Here is a 24,129-nt window from a genome sequence, read left to right on the forward strand (position 1 = left end):
TTTATGACCTAATATGCGGTCTATTCTAGAGAATGTTCCATGTGCACTAGAAAAGAAAGTATACTTGGTTGCTGTTGGGTGGAGTGTTCTGTATATGTCTACGAGGTCAATTTGGTTGATTGTGGCATTTAGATCTTCTGTGTCTTTATTGAGCTTCTTTCTGGATGTCCTGTCCTTCACCAAAAGTGGTGTGTTGAAGTCTCCTACTATTATTGTGGAGCTGTCTATCTCACTTTTCAATGCTGATAGAGTTTGTTTTATGTATCTTGCAGCCCTGTCATTGGGTGCATAAATATTTAATATGGTTATATCTTCTTGGTGTATTGTCCCTTTAATCATTATATAGTGTCCTTCCTTACCCTTTCTGATGGATTTAACTTTAAAGTCTATCTTGTCAGAAATTAATATTGCCACTCCTGCTCTTTTTTGATTGTTGTTTGCTTGATATATTTTTTTCCATCCTTTGAGTTTTAGTTTGTGTCTCTAAGTCTAAGATGTGTCTCTTGTAGGCAGCATATAGACAGATCTTGTTTTTTAATCCATTCTGCCACTCTCTGTCTCTTTATTGGTGCATTTAGTCCATTTGGAGCTGGCAATTTTGTTAAGAAGAAGAGTACACATACTCTTATGAATATAGGGTGAGGCAGCATGAGATAAATGTCAAATGGCACAGAGTGTGAGTTCAAACAGATTGTGCCCACTTCAGCAGGAATAATCTGTCATAGAAGGCTGCACCACCAAGAAGGTGGCAATGAGCAGGTCGGGGGTGGTGGTAGGAGACCGACCGAAAGGGCTCCCTAGCACACAAGCATCGGTACAGCAGGTACAGTGGTACAGTGGCAGGAAGGTACAGTGTGCTCTGGGAATAGTGAGCTGTCTAGCTTGGTGGGTATGGCAGAGTGGACTGGGGCCAGACAGACCTGGGTTGAAATAGTAGCTTATTCACTTGTTAGTTAACTGTGTGACCTCAGACAAGTAACTTCGACATATGGTGTCGTCGTGGGGGCTAAATAAAACCATGTGTGCTAAAACACCTTCCACACCACAAAGGCCCCACTCAGGAGCAATGAGAAACCCAGTCTGCCATCCAGGTACTCAAGACAGAAATCAGAACATTATCCTGGCCTCCATGCTTGCCTTCACCAACATTTAGCCAAGTTCTTGCTCTTCTACTTTCTAAATAGCTTTTGAATGTGTCACTTTCTTGCCTCCTGACTACCACTTCCCTGATTCTGGACTCCATCATCTCTCACCTGGATTGCAGCTTCTGCATTAGTCTTCTTGCTTCTGGCCTCCCCTGCTCACCCCCACTCCAATTCATTTTCCACACCGCAGCCAAAGCGGTCTTTCTCATGTGCAGATCTGACCATGTTCTTCTCTCAGGCCCTTCCTGTGGCTTCTGGTGCCCCCAGGGTAAGGTCCAACACTTAGGCCTGGTCTTCAATACCCTCTACTTTCTAACCCCAGGGAGGCCCCAGCTTCATAACCCATCATATCTTACATGCCTGTTTCTTATTTTTAAGCCCTTAGAGGGATCGTTCCCTCAGACTGTTGCTGTTGTTGGGTGCTGTCTAATTGATTCCAACTCATAGCAACCCCATGTGATGGAATAGAACTACCCCATAGGGTTTTCTTGGCTATAATCTTTACAGGAGCAATTTACCAGGTTTTTTTTTTTTTTTTTTTTTTTTCTCCCATAGAGCAGCTGGGTGGGTTCAAACAGCCAACCTTTCAGTTAGCAGCCTTTATACCACCAGAGCTCCTTCACCCCCTTGGCTATATTCTGGTTATCCTTACACTTTGGATATTACTTCTTCTAGGAAGCCTTCCCTGATCTCCCAGGACTGGGTTAGGTGTAGTCCTATGGGCTTCCAAAGCGTAGTGCTGACCCTTCCTCTCTTAAGAGAGGAGGTTTTTGTTTCCTCTGCAGACTGCCTATTCCAGAAAGCAGCTATTGGTGCTATTTGTAACTCTTTCAGGACCACCAGGACCCAAAGGTGACCAGGGGGATGAAGGGAAAGAAGGCGAGCCTGGAATACCTGGATTACCTGGACTTCGAGGTAATGGGGATGTCAGGAATGGGACGGGCTGGGAGCCACAGGCATATCCTGCACTAGATTGAGAATGCTATGGAAACAACCTTTGGACTCTGGAACAGATAGATCCATGTTAGGAGGGAAAAGAGGTAGTTCAATCAGCCCTTCTCTGATGTCCTCCTCCAGCCATTTGAGTTTAGCATTGGAGAAATAACTACTGAAAGACAGATTTTCTCCACATCTCAGAAAAAGGCCAAAGGAAACCAATTACCATTCAAAGCAGGAAAGAACAATTAGTCAATTAATTAAGGGTACTCTGCTTTGCAGAGATAACTATGGACTTAGGTCAGGCCTCTTGGGGCCCAGGGCTCTTAGTGAAAGCATTAATTGATTCTGGCTCTCCATGGTGAAATACAGGCTTGTGGCCATAGGACTTGTGGCCTGGAGCCCTGGGGCTCATCAGGCAGCAGGCCATCCATCCCATCTACTGACCTTGCTAACTCTCTCCCTCCTCCTCAGCCCTCACTCCCCTTGCTATACCTCCTTGTGTTTAGGAAAATAATGATTGCAAGGGACCTTATTTTTTGTTTTTTTCTTAAATTGAATTGGGGCCATTTACATCTTCCTTCTACTCACTAGTGACCTCCATCCTCTCCCCCATCCATATGTACCAGTAAGCCGTTTTTATCCAGCATGACAAAGCTTTCACTTCAGGAAACCTGGGCTCAGATTCTGTGTCTAAAACTCTTTGCTGTGTGATCTTGGGCAGGTTATTTAACCTCTCTGGGCCTCAGTTTCCTCATTTGTAACACAGATGAAATAATATTGACCTCAAAGTTTGTTGTGAAGATTAAATGAGATAATTTTTGAAAAACATCCAAAACAATGGTTGGCATATAGAAAATCCTCAAAAATTGTTTGCTGAATCTAAATCTTCGGCATAGCTAGAGGTGAAGGGACAGCTCCCAAATAGGGTTGGCACCACAACTACCACTCACAACAGAGTTGGACCTTTCAGGGGCAGGGGCTTGAGCCTAACTGGATAAAAGGTGCTGATGGTGAAGGTTTGAGCTGACCTTTTTGACACTGCATCTTTAACTTAACTGGGAGAAGAATCAGGAAGCCGAAGTTATGAGAGATGACTCTAAGGTCTTTTCCTGTTTGAGTCTGTGGTTCCGCCATTTGTCTTTTTTCTCCCTAGGTCTGCCAGGGGAGAGAGGGACCCCAGGACTGCCCGGCCCAAAGGGTGACGATGGGATGCTGGGAGCCACAGGACCGATGGGCATGCGTGGGTTCAAAGGTAACAATGAATCTCCGTGTACCCACAGCCTTGCTCACGGGTACCCTGGGAAATAGCCTAGACATTGAAACAGGTCGGTGAGGTTCTAATGCTGGCTCTTCCACTGACCAGCTGAATGCCCTCGGGAAAGTCAGTTCACCTCTTTAAGCATCAGTTTCTTCTAAAAACTAGAAATCTTCGTAATATTTAACATAGCTCACAGGGGGCAGTGTTGTTGTTGTAGTTAGGTTCCAATCCCTCCACTTGATTCCGACTCATTGAATAGAACTGCCCCGTAGGGTTTTCTTGGCTGGAGTCTTTACACGAGCAGATCACCAGGTCTTTCTTCCCATGGAGCTGCTGGGGGTTGGGGGGAAGGGGCAGTGTTTGTTAGCTGTTTGCACCAGTGCTCCTTGTCATAAGGATTAAAAGAGGCATAAAAAAAAAAAAACCAAAACCAAATTTGTTGCCATCAAGTCAATTCCAACTCATAGTGACCTATAGGACGGAGTAGAACTGCCCCATAGGGTTTCCAGGGAGTGCCTGGTGGATTCGAACTGCTGACCTTTTGGTTAGCAGCTGTAGCTCTTAACCACTACACCACCAGGGTTTCCAAATGAGGCATATATACGTGGAAATGCTTCTAAGGCACTGCATAAATACAAGGAAGCGTCACTATTGATTGCACTCTAGGATTGTAACCAGGGAAAGCCAGGAGAGTGGGCTTTCACGGAAAACACTGGTGGCACGTCTCCAGGCTGGTAGACCCAGTACAGCCCACCTTCTGTCCACTACTGCTACAGTCTTAACATTCTATAATATTTTTTTTTCTCCCAGATACATTGAACTTCAGTTCTCAAGTTTACATTGCCAACAGTGTTTCTTCTGATTTTTTTCTTCCTGATGATATGTAACTTCCTTAACTTTAACCTCCTTTTTCATTTTTGTTGTTGTTGTTAGGTGCCATCAAGTCAGTTCCGACTCATAGCCACCCTATAGGATAGAGTAGAACTCCCCCATAGAGTTTCCAAGGAGCAGCTGGGGGATTTGAACTGCCAACCTTTTGGTTAGCAGCCATAGTTCTTAGCCATATGCCACCAGGGCTCCTTTTCATTTTGGGGAGAACCTAATTTATAGACCCTTTCTTTTCATGTTCCTTTCAAGTGTCCAGACCTCCTAACATCATTTCAGATAAGCTTCCCTATATTTACATACTGCTGTCTGAAGTGGCCCATGTCTAGGATGGTGTCTCCATCTTGGCTCTCTAAGACATTTTATTCTACTTTCTACTTGGTAATTGATTAAACAGGCTCAGGTTTTCCCTTCTTTCATGGTGCGCTTTTTTAAAAAATTGATTTTAAAACAGATTGTAAAAGCAGTAAATTCTTGTTGAAAGAAAATAGTACCAAAGTGTGTAAAGTGAAAAATGAGAGTTCCCTCCCCTTCTTTCCCTTAACGCTTAGTCCTTGGATTAACAACCATAAACACTTTGGAATCTATCCTGCCAGACCTTTTTCTGAGCACATACATACATGCTTATATATTTGTCTTTGTTTTTTTTAAACTCAGATTACACTAGGCATCCTGCCCTGTAACTTGCGGACTTGCTCTTTTCACTGGACAATATGCAATTTGCAGTTATCTTTCTGGAAGTACTTGGTATAGAATTCCCTGGTCATTTTAATGCCCACTGGGTGGTATCAGAACCTTCTCCTTCTTTGTACAACAAGAAACGAGCCAGGAAAAGTGCTCTGTTCTTTTAACCATCTCCTGAGAAGGAAATTCCACAATTCTCTGGGACAATCTTCCTTGTGTTTTATAACCTCCACCACTGGGAGATCTGCCTGACATATAACCTATCTTACTCTGTATATAATTGAAGCCTTTTTTCCCCGCCTCACTGTGCTTCGATGTGGACTTCTAAAACCTTGATTATTTAATAGGAAGATCTTTGCTTTTTCCTTCTTGCTGAGTACCACATGTTCTTTTAGTCTCTGCTGGTAGGTGTTGCCCTTCAGTGCTTTAATAAAGAGGAAAATTAAACTTTGGTGGCGGGGGGGGGGGGGGCCTCAAGGTGACCAGAACCTGCAACAGAATTGGTGATGTTTTTATCTTCCCTGCCACACCATGCCCTCCAGGAACTGCTGGCTCTAGGCTGAGAGTATCTCTTGGCTTAGGTCAACAGGTCTCTTGCAGATAACATTTATTCACAAATAGACTTTGTTTCCATCCCTAATGCCAGTTTTCCTCCTCTGTTTCAGGTGACCGAGGCCCAAAAGGAGAGAAAGGAGAGAGAGGAGACAGAGCGGGGGATGCCAGTAAGGAAATTCTCTTGGTGTCCCTGGGCACTGTGTCAGCACATGTGTAGCTGTTACCCAAGCAGCCCACAAGATTAGGGGTCTGGAAACTGGACGGGCCATGGGCAGGGGCAGATTACTCCATAAGCAAGGTAAACACAGGCTTACTTGTGCTTACTTGCCAATCTGTAGTGAATAATTTCACATGGTTTTCACATCTTTGATGTGAAACATGTGAGACTCTCCCCTATAGCTTAATAAGTAAGCACAAGTAAGGCCATGCTTACCTTGCTTACTGGGTAATCTGTCCCTGTCAGGGATTGTAAATTTAAAAAGAGGCTTTGATTCTGTAGGAAGGTGCTGTGGGGGTGGGAGAGAAACAGATGCCAGCCATACCTAGAAGCAGAATCTTTGATGAGGAGAAAAATGTGAAATTGTTCACTATAAATTAGTAAATAAGCACAAGTAAGCCTGTGCTTACCTTGCTTATTGGGTACTCAGTTCCTGGCCATGGACCAGGGCTCAAGTGTCATAGGAGCCTCCCTATCTACCTCAAGGCTCTGCTGCTCTGGGGCACAGACTGTTCCCACAGGTGGTGTAAGCCTAGACGTTGTGTGGGTAGATCTGGCAGCAGCCAACCTGGGCTCCCCACTGGCTGCCTCACTAGCTAGCTGTGTAATCTCTGTGCCTAGTATTGGTAATCTATGAAATGAAGATTTCCCAAGATATCAGACTCCAGCTACGACATTTATGCTCACCTCCTATGCCTCTGCCCTTCCTTTCCCTAGAGCAGTGTTTAGAAGGATCAAATAAGAAAAATGTATGTGACAGCGCTTCATGAACCCTAAAGCGATGGAAATACAGGAGGAGAACCAATGGCAGTACCTTGGCTTACCCTGGACTCCCCATGCCCAACTCCAAAGGGTCGTTGTGATGATTAAATGCTTAATCCATGTAAAGCACTTATTGCAGTCCCTGGGCACCTAGTTAGTATTCAATAAGTGTTGTTACTATTCCACATAATACCCAATTCAGATATAAAATCATTGGAGATGCTTGCTAAAATTCAGTTACTTGACTTATTAAAATGCATTATTTCCATGGGTACTTTCATGGAGAAAAGTGCAGAGACAAGGGAGAATCAAGAAGTCTGCAGTTAGAGATTGTACCACTCTGCTTTCCTCCTTTGCTACTCAAGCAGGGAGGCTGGAGATCTCATTATCTGGCAGACAACCAAGTGTAAGAATTAAGTCTTTCTGACAAGAGTTCTTTCTAGAATGTTTATGAGGGAAGCCAGATTATCTAGTTAGACCACTCTAGAGTCCCCCCCCCCCCCCGCCAAAGGGCAATGTGTAAAATCTTGGAGAGATTTCCAGAGAAGGATGAATTGATATTCCTAGCCAACTTTCAAAAAAAGACCAACATGTAGTATTTGTTGGGCACTGAAATGCTGCAGTTGTGTGTGGGCATAAACAGATTATCCTCGCCTGGGACATCTGGGCTCCACTCTTGGTTCTACAGAGACCCAGCCTGGGGAAAGAGGGCCTGCGTTCTAGGTCTGCTGTAGAAACTCAAGGACAAATACCACTGCAGATTCATAAGTGGAACCCAGATTGGTCATTTCCCTAAGAGTGATCCTCCTTGATTTCAGCAGATCCTTAAAATGATAACTTTCCTCCCAGTTAGTGCAGGACCAAGGTGGGGTAGGGTGAGCAGCAGGTGGAGTGGGGCCCAGGGGGATAGCAAGGGCCAAAGGAGATGAGAAACCAGGCCTTTTCCTTTCCCCACAGCCCAGACCAACTGAAGGGCCTGCTGTCCCCCTTCTTGCTGGCTTCTGCCCTGAACCAGCTGACCTCCCTCCTGAAAATGACCCTTTCCCAAGATATTAGACTACAGCTATGACACTTACATTCACCTCCTATGCCTCTGCCCTTCCTTTCCCTAGGGCAGTGTTTAGAAGGATTAAATAATAAAAATGTATGTGACAGCGCTTCATGAACCCTAAAGCAATAGAAATACAGGAGGAGAACCAATGGCAGTACCTTGGCTTACCCTGGACTCCCCAGGCCCAACTCACCTTCGATGTTATAATCCACAAAGCAATTATGTTCTTCACAGTTTTTCTAGCATTATCTAGAGTCCCTTTCAAGAGCAGCCAAGGGCTTAACTGGGAGTACCCCAGTCACATGAGGAGATCTGGTGGACCCTGCTGGGAGCCAAAAAGAAAGAATTGTGAAGGAAAATGGAGGGGAGTCTGGGTATTATTTATGACTTCTGTGACAGATCTACATCACGTCTGTAGTGGGCTAGATGCTAAAGTTTGTCTTAGCAGCACTGCTTTTCCTTGCTCTGTTTGTTGATGGTTTCTGACAGAATGCTGCCAAGGTAGCTAAGAAGAATCATGACATTTAGCTCTGTGAAATAAATAAATCCTGATGGGGGTGAGAAGGAAGGGAGGAACTGTGGAAAGATGACCTTTGAAAAGAGGTCAGAAATACTGCCCACATACCAGAGGGGTCCTTCTTAGGAAATCTTTGGCAGCTGCCCTTGAGAGCAGGAGGTCCAAGAGTAGCAGAACCTGCGGAAAGGTGGTGGTTGTTGGTGAGAGTTATCATGAATGCGAAGGATACTTTTGTGGCTATTTACCCTGCTCCTTGAGCTGGCTGGCTGGGCTCTGCCCTTGGATTGAGGTCTGAGGCTGGGGCAGGGGGAGAGGCAGGCAGTGTGGAGAGGGGGAACCAGAGACATAATAATGTGGGTCTCCCCCAGGGATGGGGTGGGGAACAGTGGGGGAAGGGCATCTAATCCACTTGGCCCTGGAGCCTATTGACTGCACACCAAGAGACTGACGTCAGCTCTGAATGGCTGTTCCCTGGGGACTGAAGGTTCTTTCCTGCCCAGAAGAGGTTACACCCTCACTGCAGCCCAGAGCTCAGACCACAGCTCTTGCACTAAAGCACTAAGCTTTTCCTTCCTGTCCCCTGACAAGACCCAAAAAGTGGTCTCTGTGTGATGGAACTGGAAAGTGAGCTGGCTCAGCAAAGACAGCTCTGTCAACAGGGCTTTATGAAACTTGAGGGGAACATGGGATAGATACAGGAGTTGCAGAATAACAACACTGGAAGGTCATCCATCCATCTCCTTGTCTTCGGAGGTCCAGTGAGGAGAATAGACTTTCTCAAGTTATTAAGCAATGACAGAGCTGGAACTAAAAACTCAGGCCTCTGACTTCCCTAATTGTGGAGCAAGAGCTTAGGTTCCTGGTCTTGGACAGTAGGCTTGGGCTGCTTCTCCAGGGTGCCTTAAAACCAGAGCTTCACATCTGTTTGTTGGGTTCAAACCCCTGCTGAGAGTTTGCATTTCCATCCCAGATATACTGAATCAGAATCTATCCAGGTGATTCTTATGTGTAATAAATTTTGAGAACCACTGATTTACTAGTGGTTCTCAGAATTTGTTCCTAACCAGCATCATGAGCATAGCCTGGGAACTTGTTAAAAATGCACATTCTCAGCAGGGGTTTGACCAAGCCCTGCTTAAAACTCTTGGTGATTTTCCCACTGGTATCTCCTGAAACTGACTTAAGGGCCTCAGGCTGAAGAGGCAGTGTTGAAGTGATTCAGCGCTGGGGTCTGTGCCTGTCCCAAGACCAGGGTTGCCTTCCCACGGTCTCCACCCCATCACCTGCCTCTGATCAAGCCAAAACCAAGCTGTACTCAGACTCCTGTTATGTTTCCAAGGATCTTCAGTCCCAGAGGCATTAACTATATCCCTGAGACTGAGGCTGTGAAGACGGAGCCAAGGATCATCTTTCAGAAAAGTGTGGAAATTCTGATGAACACTGAGTGCCCACTTCTGGGGGTTTCTTAGTCATTCCCCAGGGCAAGGGCAGCCCCGGCATAGGATTTAATGGATGGAAAGAAGGATTTCTCAACACCAGAGCTCTACCCTCCTCTAAAACTGAATACTGTGGAGGAGGAGCTGTTAACCAGGCTGGTTTCTGGTAACCCAGTTTTTGCCTGAGGCTATGGAGCCTTTAGGAGTCACTGGGTGGCACAAACAGTTAAGCACTTGATGAATAGCCAAAAGATTGGCAGTTCGAACCCACCCAGAGGCACCTTGGAAGACAAGCCTGGTGATCTGCTTCTGAAAGGTCACAGCCTTGAAAACTCCTTGGAGTGCACTCTATGGAGTTCTGCTCTGCACACATGGGGTCATCATGAGTAGGAATCGACTTGAGGGCAACTAATATGGAACAATTCCTAAATGTACCTTTAGCAGCAAAAACCTAACGTTCCAGCAGGTGGAGATGTTACTACGTTAAAGAGATAAGTGAGAAAAGCAGACGCCCCTCACTTCAGAATAAGAAGTTGGGGGCTTTACTTTGAAGAGTATATTACACAGAAGACTTCTAGTGAGCCATATTTTGAGTCAGGATTAAAATACTTTTCAGAACAAAATCTCACAGTTGTTTACCCATGTTTTGACCTGGAGTCACAGAATTTTACAGTTGGATGGAGTTTTAGGTCAACTCCTCTCACACCCCACCCACCCCGTCAGTTCACTGAAGATGAACCAAGGGCACCTGACTTAGGTCAGTGGCCAAACTAGGTCTAGAATCCAGATCTCCAGCATGCAGTGTAATCTCAAAATAAAATTGTCGGAGGAGATGGTGGTTAGACAGTTTTTCCCATAGCTGCTGAGATGTTTCTCTCTCTGTTTTAGAATAAGGGATGTAAAGCTAGTCTTTTGGAGTCAGTGACTTTTGAGTCACGCCTGTGCCTAGAGTTGGTTGTACTAGGTATACCAGGAAATCTTTTTGGGTTAATGTTGTTGTTAGGTGCCGTCGAGTCGGTTCCGACTTATAAGCGACCCTATATACAACAGAACAAAACACTGCCCGGTCCTGCGTCATCCTTAAGATCTTCTTTATGCTTGAGCTCATTGTTGCAGCTACTGTGTCAATCCACCTCACTGAGGGTCTTCCTCTTTTCCGCTGACCCTGTACTCTGCCAAGCATGATGTCCTTCTCCAGGGACTGATCCCTCCTGACAACATGTCCAAAGTATGTAAGAAGCAGTCTTGCCATCCTTGCCTCTAAGGAGCATTCTGGCCACACTTCTTCCAAGACAGATTTGTTTGTTCTTTTGGCAGTCCCTGGTATATTCAATATTCTTTGCCAACACCACAATTCAAAGACATCAATTCTTCTTCGGTCTTCCTCATTCATTGTCCAGCTTTCACATGCATATGGTGTGATTGAAAATACCATGGCTTCGGTATCGAAGGAATCGACTTGAGGGCAACTAATATGGAACAGTCTTTAAGGTCTTTAAGGTGACATCTTTGCCTCTCAATACTTTGAAGAGGTCCTTTGCAGCAGATCTACCCAACGCAATGTGTCTTTTGATTTGTTGACTGCTGCTTCCATGGCTGTTGATTGTGGGTCCAAGTAAAATGAAATTCTTGACAACTTCAATCTTTTCTCCATTTATCATGATGTTGCTCATTGGTCCAGTTGTGAGGTTTTCTTTATGTTGAGGTGTAATCCATACTGAAGGCTGTGGTCTTTGATCTTCATTACTAAAGTGCTTCAAGTCCTCTTCACTTTCAGCAAGCAAGGTTGTGTCATCTGCATAACGCAGGTTGTTAATGAGTCTTCCTCCAATCCTGATGCCCCGTTCTTCTTCATATAGTCCAGCTTCTCATATTATTTGTTCAGCATACAGATTAAATAGGTATGGTGAAAGAATACAACCCTGACGCACACCTTTCCTGACTTTAAACCAATCAGTATCCCCTTGTTCTGTCCGAACAACTGCCTCTTGATCTATGTAAAGGTTCCTCATGAGCACAATTAAGTGTTCTGGAATTCCCATTCTTCGCAGTGTTATCCATAGTTTGTTATGATCCACACAGTCGAATGCCTTTGCATAGTCAATGAAACACAGGTAAACATCCTTCTGGTATTCTCTGCTTTCAGCCAGGATCCATTTGACATCAGCAATGATATCCCTGTTTCCACGTCCTCTTCTGAAACCAGCCTGAATTTCTGGCAGTTCCCTGTTGATATACTGCTACAGCCATTTTTGAATGATCTTCAGCAAAATTTTGCTTGCATGTGGTATTAATGATATTGTTCTATAATTTCCACATTTGGTTGGATCACCTTTCTTGGGAATAGGCATAAATATGGATCTCTTCCAGTCAGTTGGCCAGGAAGCTGTCTTCCATATTTCTTGGCATAGAAGAGTGAGCACCTCCGGCACTGCATGTGTTTGTTGAAAAATCTCAATTAACATTCCATCAATTCCTGGAGCCTTGTTTTTTGCCAATGCCTTCAGAGCAGCTTGGACTTCTTCCTTCAATACCATCAGTTCCTGGTCATATGCCACCTCTTGAAATGGTTGAATATCGACTAATTCTTTTTGGTATAATGGCTCTTTTTTTTTTTTTTTGTAATGACTCTGTGTATTCCTTCCGTCTTCTTTTGATGTTTCCTGCGTCGTTTAATTTTTTTTCCATGAATCCTTCACTATCGCAACTTGAGGCTTGAATTTTTTCTTCAGTTCTTTCAGCTTGAGAAATGCCGAGCGTGTTCTTCCCTTTTGGTTCTCCATCTCCAGCTCTTTGCACATGTCATTATAATGCTTTTCTTTGTCTTCTCGCGAGGCCCTTTGAAATCTTCAGTTCTTTTACTTCATCAATTCTCCTTTTGCTTTAGCTGCTCGACACTCAAGAGCAAGCTTCAGAGTCTCCTCTGACATCCATCTTGGTCTTTTCTTTCTTTCCTGTTTTTTTAATGACCTCTTGCTTTCTTCATGGATGATGTCCTTGGTGTCATTCCACAACTTGTCTGGTCTTCGGTCACTAGTGCTCAATACAGTCACTAGTTTTCTATATTTGGGATAATATAGAACCAGAAAACCAAAAAGCCCGTTGGCATGAGTCGATTCTGACTCATGGCCACCTCATGTGTGTCAGAGTAGAACTGTGCTCCATAGGGTTTTCAATGGCTGTAACCTTAGGGAAGTAGATTGCCAGGCCTTTCTTCCTGAGCACAAATGGTACCAACCAGGGACCTTTGTAGTAATGGAAGTTAGGCTTATTTCAGGCAGGGAGAGATGGAGATACTGGACCTTTTACATGCAAATATATTTATTAATTTAGCCACACTTTTTTTTATATCCTTAATTTTGTATACAATTTAATATCCTGGCATCATGATTTAAAAGTAAACCATACTTCTAAGAAAAATTAAGCACTCATGCTATATGAGAATCAACTCGATGGCAATGGGTTTATGGGTATAATGAACTTGTCCCTGGCCCTGTCAGAGGGAACGTTTTTGTGCACATTCATATCAGTTAGCTCTGACAGTAACATTTAGTAGGTATGATTATGTCCTTTTTTAGAGATAAGGGAGGTGAGGGTAGAAAGGATAAGGAACTTGCCCAGGGTCACCAGAGTTCATAAGGGGCAGAGCCAGGATACAAATCTGTCTGGCCCAGAATCTGTCTGTCTGGCCCAGAGTCCACATTATTAACCACTCTTCTGCCATCTTTAGTTGTCTTTTATTCTCTCTCACCTGGCCTTTTGACAGTGTCTTCATGGGCTACTCTACTCATTCTTTGTGCTATTCGGTGTGAAAGTACTAATTTCTTCCTTAGCAATTCTCAGTTACTTTTAAAGTACTCTCCCCTATCTCAGAGTCTACTCTTAATTTCATCAAATCTTGGTTGCCTCAACCTGGTTCTGTCTCATCTGCCAGCAAAGCTCTTTCCACCTCACTTGCTTTTCACATTCTTCATGATTGTATAAACCAAGCAAATAGGTTTACTGAAAAAATGTATACAGAGCACCCAGCACATAGCAGGCAGTGTTTACTCATTCATGCCATTGTTCAGTCAATGCGCTCATTCATTCATTTTTTTATCCTTATGATATAGTTATTCTACAGGTGCAAATGCAAAAAGATTTGTGAAATGGAAAACTCTTTTTCAAATGTTTCCTCCCCTAAGTTTATATCTAATAACTGAAAATATACAGGGATACAAAATTTACTCAGAAAAATTGTCCTATGGCAAAAATGGCTTCCAGTCCTGGCCAAAACCCAGTGGGAGGACCAGAAAAAAGAAATAAGCTCAAAGAAATGGTAAATAAGATACTGTTGGGAACAAGATGAAAACTGAGCCCAGCAAGCCCTGGGGAGAGCAGAGACTGCAAAGGCCTGAGCCACGTGGGTCAGAAAACGGCTGGTAAGGAGTTGGCTTTGGAAAGGAGCAGAGGCGGAGAGAGATTGAGGTGGTAATCTCTGAAGGCTTTCCCTTACTTCTGTCATAAAAGGGGGGGTGGGTTGGAAGTGTGGAACGATAGAAAATATTTAGGGAAGACAGCATTAACTTATTTATTTATGTAGCAACGATTTATTGAGCAATCGCTACGTACCCAGCACTAGCTAAGGACTGGGGAGTCAGAGATGGGTGTGGCGTGATCTCACCCTTGAGGAGCTCACTCAGACAGTTTAGCAGGTGAGAAACACAAACAGTTCATTACAGTAGAGGGTGGTAAGAGCTCTACAAGTGGTATATAAAAGGCTAATGTTGCTGACTTTTGCTGGGGGATCAGTGAGTTGTCTTTGGCCCAAGTCTTGATGAGTAAGTTGGAGTTCAACAGGTGGATGTCCATGCATGGAACAGCATGACATTGCTGAATTATCCCAAACAGTTTGGCACGGCAAGGGTTTGGAGTGTAAAAAATAAGAAATAAGGCTGGAGGGACATGGTAGGGATTGGAGAGGGCCAGTAATGGCCAGGAGTTCAGGTTTGATCCCCTAAGCCGCAGGAACTCATGGATGGGCCATGACTGGGAGCAGCATGGCAGCGGTGTGGAAGGTGGATGGGGGAAAGGTGTGGAAGATGGATAGGGGGAGAACCAGACTGCAAGCAGGATGAAGGGATGAGCGATGCCAAGGCCCCAAGACTGGAACCTCGGTCATCCCTGCAGCCCCTAAATACAGCCACTAACGCCTGGTGCATGTAGGCAGACCCCTTTTCCACGTGGAAAAATGTTCCTACTTCAAATCCATGTTTATCTGCTGCTCCTTGTCTTGTCTGAGCTGCTCCCCTTTAGAAAGTACTATATTTCCTGAGCACAAACTCTGTGGACCTCTACAGGAGCTGCACTGTCCTCAGCAGAAAAACTGCCATCCAAGTCTCCGACCCAACTGGCTGTGGCTCTGCAACCACTTAGCCTCCCGGATCTCAATTTCCTCTCATTCCCCTGCTCTGTGCAGAGGATGGGACCTGGCCTTCCAGGAGTTCTGGCCTGCCAGGATCCTATCTTAAGACTTCCAAAAACAAATCCAGTTACTTTTCCTGAAAACTGCCTAGTGACCCCTTCTGGGACAGCTTTCACATTGTTGTATGTAGAAGACAGTTTAGTTCCATTTAATACATGTTGTATTTGATATGATGACTTCAAATAGATTTAAAAGAGCCTGAGGAAAAAAAGGCCTGGCCTCCCTAAGAAACCAGGTGGAAAATTGAGGGGCAGGGATCTGCCTGATAGGAACAGCTGAGGTCATTATGTTGCATTCATCTCTTATAAAATGTATTTTCAACGTTGCTGGCCCGAGGATTAGAGAAAACCATGGGGCTTGGCGGGTGCCACAGTGGAAAACTCCTTAGGCAAGGAGAAACTAAGCCCCCCTTGGGGAACCTGTGCTCTCAGAGAGGGGCGGAGCAGTGAGAAGAGACCATTAACAGGACCCTTAATATTTGTATACTAAATGTATGCTAAGTGAAAGCAGGAGTCGAGGGCCAAAGCCTGAAAAGGGTCATGAGATGGAAAGAACATAAACAAGCCAGCATTTGGAGTTTGTATTCAGCGTTAGCGGCCAGGTATATAACTGGGACTTTAGAAGCTCTGCTTCTGTTACCCTAGTGGGGCATTTCAAGCTTGGGAACAGAGGTAATGGTTAACTGCTCTCTAAGCACATATTCTTTTTATCATAAGGGAGGGAGAAAACCTGTTCCATACCGTGTCCTCACATCCCTCGTTACGCGCATTTACTGAGGCTGCTGTGCCCACCCTTCCCCACCCCGGGCTTGGAGGCCGCTCCCTTACAGACTGGCAGACCTGATTCCTTGGCAAAAGTGCAGCGGTTTCTGGGATTTGCCCTGCAAGAAAACTCTCTTAGTACTACAGATATCAGACTGAAGGTGAGCAAGGAATTTTTACAGAAACAATGCCTGGAAACCACAGAAACATTGAAGTTTGGGTCTTTGATGTGGGTCTTATACAAAGAAAGCTTTAAGTTTAGACATACAGTAAAACCAGGAATGGTTAACTGTTTACTTAGAAGACAATTCAAACAACTTTAGGAATTGTTCTTAATTCCCATGACCCTGCTCTCTCTTCCCTTATGATGGGAGGTGAAGCATGCTGAAGGAGCTGCAGATTAAGTCTGGGAGGGCCAGGGCTGCCTTTTTGGATGTCTCTGGGTACTGCAAATGGTGAAGTGCTTGGCTGCTAACTGAAAGGTTGGAGGTTTGAGTCCACTCAGAGGCACCTTGGAAGAAAAGCCTGGTGATCTACTTCTGAAAACTCAGCCATTGAAAACCCTGTGGAGCACAGTTCTGCTCTGACACACATGGGATCACACTGAGTCAGAACTGACTCAATGGCAACTTTCGCGGGGGGGATTTGCTTTAGCCGCTATTGCCTTTAGTTCACAGCTCCACTACCCCCGTGCCCTCTGACAGTGGCCACCAAGGCAGAGGGTGGAAGAAATCCTTGGGCTGTACTTGAAGCGAGTTTATCTAGTTGGGTTTACTTCCCCTGTGGCTGGCTTTCAGTCTATTTTCTTCAGGGAGCTGTTTGTAGAATTGTGATGGAAGAAAGAGAAGATGAAAGACAGAGGCAGAGCCTGTGGCCATCCTCGGGGAGGTCTTGTGGGTGCTGTGGTAGGAGCAGCGTAATGGGCTGGCTTCCTCATGACTTAAAAGCTGGGCAAGTCACTTTGCCGTGGTGTCTTGGTCCCCCACCATGATCTTTGGGGATTACATGGTGAAGTTCAACAAGCGCTTACTGAGAACCGACCACCCCAGTCACTGAACTCACGTGTATTTAATTCTCAGAATAACTGCCTAAATTTCGCGTCATCATCCCATTTAACAGATGAGAAACCTACTCAGAGATGTTAAACTACTTCCCCCAGGCCATAGAGCTAGAAAGTAGTAAGCCTGGTTCTAGATACAGCTCCTTCCTTGAGGATTTATAATCCGGAGATGGCAGGAGTCCCCAGGTGACACAAACTATTAGGTGCTGGACTACTAGCTAAAAGGCTGGCAGTTAGAACCTCCCCAGAAACTCCTCAGAAGATAGGCCTGGTGATTTGCTTCTGAAAGGTCCCAGCCTTGAAAACTTACGGAGCAGTTCTACTTCACACACATGGAGTCACCCTGAGTCGGAATTGACTCAACAGTAACTAACAGCAACAACAGGGAGACCGACATACAATACAGGGATGGGGACACATCCCTGCAAGGGTGTTAGAGCTGGAACTTGGAGGAGCAGAAATGAAATAGGAAACAGGTTAGGGAGGAGACAGTGAGTGAAGGCACAGAGTGTGAAAGAGCCTCTTCCAGAAAGGCTACCAGTTCTGGGCTTTGGAACAGGAGATAAAACAGCACATCCCATAAAGTCTTTTTGAGGGGGTTGCCGTATAAATATCAGTATCTCTTCACAGGGTATTTAGCTACAGGCCTGATAAAATGAGAATTTGCTGTCATTGATTTATTTCCTGGCTCTAAAACATGTTTTCGTAGTCCTAAAGATGTGTTGACTCTCACTGACTGTTATGAATTGAATTGTGTCCGCCCAAAATGTGTGTCAACTTGGCTAGGCCATGATTCCCAGTATTGTGTGATTACCCACGATTTTGTCTTCTGATGTGATTTTCCTATGTGTCGTAAATTCTACCTCTATAATGTTAAAAAAAAAAAAAATGAGGTGGGATTAGCAGCATTTATGTAAATGAGGTAGGACTCAATCTACAAGATTAGGTTGTATCTTAAACTGATCTTTTTTGAGATATAAATGACAGATGCCAGTAGAGAGATGGGGGAACCTCATACCAGCAAGAAAGAAGCACTGGAAGCATAGCGTGTCCTTTGGACCTGGGGTCCCTGCTCTGAGAAGCTTCTAGACCAGGGGAAGATTGATGACAAGGATCTTCCCTCAGAGCTGACAGAGAAAGCCTTCCCCTGGAGCTGCCACCCTGAATTCAGACTTCTAGTCTCCTAGACTATGAGAGAATAAATTTCTCTTTGCTAAAGCCATCCACTTGTGGTATTTCTGTTATAGCAGCACTAGATAACTAAGACACTGACCTCTCACTGCCATTGGCCCAGGAGCAAAAGATAGGAAAAGGAGTATCTGTCTGCCAGGGCTGTCCAGTAAATTCTTACAATTCCAGCTCTGAACAGAACTTCTGGGCATTGATAACATCCTCCAGCTACAATGGGGAGAACACCCCATTTAGGGCTGGCAGGGAAAGCTCTTCATTTATTATTTGATTGGATACATTTTTATTGAACACCTACTATGAGCCAGATATTCTTTATGTCTAATTTTTTAGTGTTTTTATTATAAAAGTAATGCATGTTCATAATAAAAAATTTAAACAGTACAGAACATTAAAAATAAAAGTTCTCCTGTAATTAACAATTTCCTGTATTTTAAAATGGCAGATATGACAACAAATATTTATACCATGTTAAATTTCCACTGATTTTGCATTAAAAAAAAGACTTTTTCTCTGGTCTTATGCAAATGAAGATCAATACTAGCATTCAAAATGAACCTCCATTAGCATTTTTTAGATATCTTAATAAAATATAATTTGAAAATAACATTTCCTTCTGTGATAAAGAAAACATGAAAAATGATACTATTTAAACACTTAGAGTTTGTGTTTATGGTAAAAATACAGGAGGAAAATACACCAAAATGTTAAATGACTGTGTATCTATAGTAAAATGTCAGGTGATTTTACTTTGTTTTATACTTTTTGTATTTTCTAAATTATATCGCCAAATGAACATGTATTACTTTTCAATCCACATTTTAAATGGTGTGTGTGGTTTGTTATTTAAGAGCCAGACATTTTGGTAGGGCATTGGAGAAACACATTCAGACAAGACAGCCCCCTTCCCCCTAGTTTCCAAAGAATATACAGTGGATTTGGGGAGACTGATGATGAGTCACAATTTTAAAAATCTAACATGACAAATGTAGTGATAACTTTAGGAGATATTTCTGCTGCTCCTTCTGCCCAGCAAAGTCCCAAGCAACCCATATAACCCCCAATTGATTCATTCCTGGGGAGACAGTTCACTAGCCCACTGAGTTGTGAGTCTGGAGACCCAGGTCCAGTCTTCGCCGCTTTACAGATCATGTGGCCTTGACGTCTCTTCTCTGAGCTTCAGCTTCTTCATCTGTAAAATGGGAATAACACCACCCTCCTTGGAGGAGTGCTATAAAGATCAAATGAGACTGTCTAATAAAAGCACTTTGAAGAATCGTGAAGTTCAATGTTAAGTTAAGGGCAGATTACCACTAGGAAATAGCATTTTATAAAGTGCGCTCATAGGCCAGACCACATTTTGAAAGCAATGCCCTCCAGGAGAGTCTAACCAGAAATTTTTCTTTGTTTGTGGGATGGCTTCTGTCTTTCCCATATGGATCACATTTCCCATGGATGTCAGGGAAAAGAGAAGTGTCATGTTAAGAGAAGGACTCAGCCCAACTTCCTCAGCCTCACGGGAGGTGGGGCCAGCCCAACAGGCCTGTGCTGCAGGCTGGGGGCATAGGGAGTTCTTTCTTTACAAGAGAACGAAAGTTCAACTTCCTTAATGGGCAGATGGTCCAAATTATCCCTCCGGCTCTACTCTGCAGCTGCAGAAAATCAGAGCCTATTTTCCCAGCCCCTTGTGTTTATTTCTATTCTCCATAACCTCCTTTCTTTTGACTTGTTTTGCTTTGGCAGGGGCTTGAAGGCAGGAAAAACAAACATAAAGGAGCTGCAATATTTCAGGTCTAGCATGGGTTTTCCCTCCTCTCCTTTTCTTTAAAGGAACAGTTGCATGGGCTTTAGGGCCCTTCTGATGCACAGCCAAGCAGATTCTGGAGCATTTAGTGATCAGTGCTGTTCCGAGAGCACCCATTCATTCCCTTACTCATTCATTCAGTACAATATATTGAGCATTGCCGTGTGCCAGATACTCTGCTTACAAATGAGGATATAGTTGTGAACTACATAGATGCCGAATGCCTATCGCCTTCACAGAGCTGAAGTGAGTGAATATTGTCATTATGTGCCATTGGACCGATTCCAATTCATAGTGACCCCATGTGACAGAGCAGAACTGCCCTATAGGGTTTCCTAGGCTGCAGTCTTTATGGGAGCAGATCACCAGGTCTTTTCTCCCATAGAGAGGCTGGTGGATTTGAACCACCAACCTTTCAGTTAGCAGCCGAGCACGCTTAATCATTGTGCCACCAGAACTCGTAAAGTGAGTGAATAGAGACATGTGAAAAAGAATTGCAGTATATTTATCCTATGTGGGGAGCACATATTGGGGTCAAGAGTTCAGGGAGACCTTCCCAGAGAGGGCAACGTACAGGTGCCTTACTCACATGCTCCAACAACGAACAGGTAAGTAGTGTAGCTGGGGCCTGATCTCAGATCTTCCTGTCAGGCAGTGGTTCTCAAGCCTGGCTGTGTGTTAAGTTCACCAGCAAACTATTCAAAAATATCCCCAGCACTGGTACTTTTCAGAGCTCCCTGGATGATTCTGATATGCAGTCAGGACTGAGAACCACTGCCTTATAGCTAAGGCTGTTTCCCTTACACCTGAGAACAGTAATTCCTGCAGACCCCACAGAACTGTTGTGAGATGGCTGCAAAGCACTTTGCATATGGAAAGGATTGTTATTAAATATTTGGCTTAATATTCAGCTGAGAGTCAGCTCTGAGGTTTGAAAATGAAAGGTCTTTGCTCTTCTCCCTGACTCCACCATGTGCAGCTGTGTGACCCTGGGCAAATTACTTTACTTTTCTAGGACCGTTTTCTCTTTGGCTAAATGAGAGCCATAATAACTACCTCATGGAGCTGGTGAAAAGAATAAATGAGAAATGCACACATAAAGCACCTTGTACAGTGCCTGACATATAGTGGGGCTCAATATAGATTGATGCCCTTTGGAGCCCTGGCGATGCAGTGGTTAAGAGCTATGACTGCTAACCAAAAAAGTCGGCAGTTTGAATCTACCAGCTCTTCCTTGGAAACCCTATGGGGCAGTTCTACTCTGTCCTATAGGGTTGTCATGAATCGGAATCGACTCGATGGCAACGGGTTTGGTTTGCTAGTCATCTTTCACTTGAAATCTCTCATGAGAAGAGCACAGGACATGGCTTTGTTATGGCTGGGTGTTAGAGCAGCTCTGAACCAGGTTTAGACGAACCCTACTGGCAGTAGACAGTTCCAAGGCTACCCTAACCCTGGAAACCAATCTGAGAGATGGCTGCTACTGGCCATTAAACTGTCCTCTTAGACCCACTAATATTGAGCAGCAGAGTAATGAAGCCACTCCCTCAGTTATGCTTACAACAGATGCCGGAGAAAGAGTGAGATATTCAGTATCTCGCTCCCCAATGATAGCTAAGAAACTCAAAGCAGGTGGAGTAATGTAAGGTGGGGAATAACCAGAAGAAAAAACACTGGAGACATTCAGAAGATGCCAGTGCCTGGTGAATAAAACCAGATGCTGGCTTGAAAGCGTTGGAATGGGTTCCCCAGAGATACTGTCCAGTTTCCTTCCCTTCCCAGAGGCAGGATGCGCAGATGTCAGGCGTGGTACAGAGAGGAAAGGATTCCTGTGTCTGAAGGAAGGGTGGGGAAAGGTTCAAGGCCAACTTCCAGGACCCCTTATAGCTTTTCTGGGGCTTAGGGATTCAAAGCCAAGGGAATCTGGGGTAAGACCCGGGCTGCCCTTGTCTGGGACCCTGCTTTTCTCACTTCTTTCCTGGAATAAATTTACAACGCAGAGTGTTTTGAGTGGAGAATCTCCACATATTACAAGATTTATAAGATCTGCACTAGGAGCTGGACAGTGGCCTCAGCCCTAGTGCTGCATTCCTGGACTATTCCGGAGCTGCCTTGCCTAACGAATAACATCCAGTTTGCATTAGTGTGCAGAAAGCTGCTGACAGCAGGAGCCGGTCTTCTGCCCTATGCCCTTGTTCCTCCTCCCCTAATATGCTGAGGAGCCAGGAACTGAGCCCCGGGGAGAGCAGAGGAAGTGAGAAGGAGATTAATCCATTTGGAGGAATGAGCTCCCCTCCTGCCCTTACTCTCACTCTCTCTGCATCAGGATTGCTTTGGAAAGAGGCTTTCAAAGATATGATCCCTACTTGGACCGCTGGTATCCGAGACATCCTCAGTAAAACATGGAGACTTCTCAGAGCCTGGGCAAAGTGCTGACCAGACAGAGGCAGGAAAAAAAAAAAAAAATGAGTGCCCATGTATGACAAGTCTTTTACATGTGTTATTGCTCTCAGCCACCACCATTCAAAAAGGGGTTAAGTATAGTCACATCTGACAAACGGTGGAGCCAGAATTCTGAGTCCAGAACCAGCCTCTTTGCAATCTCGTGTTGCCTCTCCACAGGAATCACCACAATTGTGTTTTCCTCCATTAAAATTTCCTAATCCATGCTGGACCCAAAGAGCCAAGTAGGTAATCAACCCTTAGATAGGTGTATAGTATTCAGAGGTGCTTGATTTGGGCTTTTTTGGTAGCCAGGACCAAAGTCTCATCCGAGTCTCTTCAAGTAATGGGGGCTTATAGTAAGGACACCTGTGAAAACTGGAAGAACAGGACCCATAATCCAAGAAGACCGTGCAGAGCCTGGAATCAGAGTCATTGAGAATCCAAGGCAGATCTAGGGCCACAGCAGTAGGAGCTTACCTCTTCCCTCTAGGGCCTTATCACCAACTTGCCTTATTAATTCTGCTGCCCCTGTCTCTCTGTCTTTCTACTGGGTGGTTCTGCTAATCATCAGTTGTTTGGACAGAATTTTTGAGCCAGACCAATCATTTATGACCTTATCCATGTGTAAGAACCTGCCCACATGCTGTGAGCATGGCATGCGCCCCGACAGCTTTCTAATGCCACCATTTATAATGCCCTTCCCCAACCTTATCACATTTGATAACAACAGCCCTGGAAAGTGACCTAACAGGTGAAGAAATGTGGAACAGAGAGTATCTTGGTGCCTTCAAGACTAAAAAAATCTTAGCAGCACACCTTGACTAGACCCTCTGCGAGCCTCCTGGCTCCTGGCTCCTCGTTCTCTTTACCATCCTATACTGCTGCCTCTCACCCACTCCTTTGGCACTTAGCAGGGGTGGTTTGGAATTGCCTTTAGCATTTTCGTGTCCGCAGAAGAGACAGGTTTATATAGCTCTGTGTTTCCATGGCTAGCTCAATAAATGTTTAAAGATCAGCAATGTGGAGCTTGTATTAGTTTCCCGGTTCTGCTGTAACAAAGTACCACAAGTTGGGTGACTTATAAGAACAGAAATTCATGGTCTCACAGTTCTGGAAGCTGGCAGGCCAAATCAGGGTATTGGCCCTGCTGATTCCTTCTAAGTGCTCTGAGGGAGAAACTAGTCCTTGCCTCTCTCCTAGCTTCTAGTAGCTCCAGGTGTTCCATCACCACATGGCCGTCTTTCCTCTGTCTCTGTGTCTCTTCTTCTCTTTTGTAAGGACACTAATCTTATAGGATTAAGACCCACCTATAAAAAAAAAATTTTTTTTTTAATACTCTAGTTGACCTCATTTTTTTTTTTTCTATACTCTAGTTGACCTCATGTTAACCTAACTGATAACATTTTCAAAGACCCTATTTCCTAACAGGATCACCTTCACAAGTACAGGGGTTAGAACTTCAGCACATCTTTTGGGAGGACACAATTCAGTCCATAATAGGAGCCTAGAATTAGCTACAGATATGTTGCACAAATAGATAAAATTCAGGGTCAGTGCCTCCAGTCACTGTGTGCACAGTGAGTGCATGGTCTCCATGCTGGTATGATGTCATTTCTTCCCTCCCACCTTGAGCTGATGAGATAAATGAGTGGGCACAGCACCAGTTCTGAGCACTCAGGCACCAAAGGTTAAGACCAGAACCAGAGAGGCTCAGGAATCGTGAGGCATTCAGATGGGGATCCCAATTGTACCCACTAACAAAGTCATGCATCCATCCACCCATCTACCCTCCATACCATCTATTCATCCGACACTGACTTATCACTTTTAGTCTGCCAGGCATAATATTAGGTACTGAGGGGGTCATAGACAAATAAGACATGATCTCTCTTCCCAAGGATCTGGGAGTTTTATAGGAAAAATAGGATCTGTACACTCAACCCTCATAGACTGAAAGC

At 44.5% G+C, this 24,129-nt stretch overlaps 1 protein-coding gene across 2 annotated transcripts in view; it reads left to right on the forward strand.

Moving 5' to 3' along the window:
• Positions 1-24,129, forward strand: part of SCARA5 (scavenger receptor class A member 5) — a 183,875-nt gene that overhangs the window by 133,744 nt on the left and 26,002 nt on the right. For both annotated transcript variants that reach the window (XM_003412459.4, XM_064272645.1), the window contains 3 exons: positions 1,980-2,060; positions 3,238-3,336; positions 5,577-5,633. In XM_003412459.4, the coding sequence (XP_003412507.1) occupies positions 1,980-2,060; positions 3,238-3,336; positions 5,577-5,633 (237 nt within the window). The remainder of the gene's footprint in view (positions 1-1,979; positions 2,061-3,237; positions 3,337-5,576; positions 5,634-24,129) is intronic.

Source organism: Loxodonta africana, chromosome 19, assembly GCF_030014295.1.
Source record: "Loxodonta africana isolate mLoxAfr1 chromosome 19, mLoxAfr1.hap2, whole genome shotgun sequence".
Taxonomy (NCBI): domain Eukaryota; kingdom Metazoa; phylum Chordata; class Mammalia; order Proboscidea; family Elephantidae; genus Loxodonta; species Loxodonta africana.